Raw genomic sequence first — 1,126 nt, 5'->3', positions numbered from 1 at the left:
AATACTAAAGATAACACCCTCCATCATATATCATCGTTTATATAGCTGTGGAATACGTAAGAAACGATCTCCGTATCACCCGCTGTACAAACTCTAACAAAGATAACTCGCACCGGTGAATGTTTAAACAAAGCATAGTTCATGAAATATGCACTTACATCCATTTGAGCGACGAGTAATTCCGCGCGCTTTGCGGCCAAGAGTAACCGTCGACATTAAACCCGCAATCAACATTAAAATCCAAATGCACCGGCGCATATACAGATCTAATGGCGTAGACCGCGTCCACGCAGAAGCCAGCCCCCCTCGCAGCCGTCCTTTTCTCCCCGGTTCTCGGCATATTTTCTCCACGCCGCAAATGGCCAAAACCCCCGTAAAAGCAAAACCCACCCGCGACTAATCGACGCCATTAGCGAGGAGCACGAGCGCCAGGCACCGCATCGCATCGCATCGCACGCGAACCTTCCCACCTCCCCCCCGAAGTGCGGACTACAGAGCCACCAGACATGGCCTCCGCCTCGCCTCTGTAGAATCCCACCAACCAGTCTTCCCTGTCCGCGCCCCCGCGATTCGAGTTCGACCAGGGCTGGAGGCCTCGCCGTCGGCGTCTGGTGGTGCGTCGAGTGTCGAGGCGACCGCGCGGATGGCGGCGGTGGCGGAGGGCGCGCCCGCGGCTTCCGCGCAGGCGGCGGCTTCCGCGGCGGCCAAGGAGGCGGAGTACCGCAAGGACGTGCAGAAGCTGGTGGACCTGCTCTCCAAGCTGAACCCGGCCGCCAAGGAGTTCGTCCCGTCCTCCGCGGCCGCCACGCCCAGGAAGGGCCTGTCGGCGGACGCGCCGGTGTTCTACTACGGCCCGATCGGAGGCCGGAGCGCCGGGATCGGCGGGTACCCCGGCAGCGCCGACGCCGGGTACATTGGGTACCAGCAGCGCATGGTAAAATTCTGCGGCCTCTTCTGCAGTATCATCAGTCATTCAGAGGCCGGGACTTGGTTGGGAGGCTCGGATCGTGCGGAGGATTTGATGCGATTACTTTTTTTTTGCATTAGTTGATACACTAAGATTGGATGCGTTATCTTTTTTCCTCATATGTGTTGGATGGCGTTACCGGCGGTTGGTGGTTCGCGT

General features: G+C 58.4%; 1 protein-coding gene across 2 annotated transcripts in view; it reads left to right on the top strand.

Moving 5' to 3' along the window:
* Positions 1–366: 366 nt before the first annotated feature.
* Positions 367–1,126, top strand: part of LOC123060636 (polyadenylate-binding protein-interacting protein 11) — a 4,530-nt gene continuing 3,770 nt past the window's right edge. Inside the window, exon 1 of one of the 2 annotated variants that reach the window (XM_044483429.1) lies at positions 367–934. In XM_044483429.1, coding sequence (XP_044339364.1) covers positions 644–934 — 291 coding nt within the window. In that variant the 5' untranslated portion in view covers positions 367–643. The remainder of the gene's footprint in view (positions 935–1,126) is intronic. The other variant, XM_044483430.1, reaches the window with a different exon arrangement.

The sequence above is a fragment of the Triticum aestivum genome, chromosome 3A (assembly GCF_018294505.1).
Source record: "Triticum aestivum cultivar Chinese Spring chromosome 3A, IWGSC CS RefSeq v2.1, whole genome shotgun sequence".
Lineage (NCBI taxonomy): Eukaryota > Viridiplantae > Streptophyta > Magnoliopsida > Poales > Poaceae > Triticum > Triticum aestivum.
The sequence above is the reverse complement of the archived record's forward strand: the minus strand, read 5'-3'. Positions and strand labels throughout refer to the sequence as shown.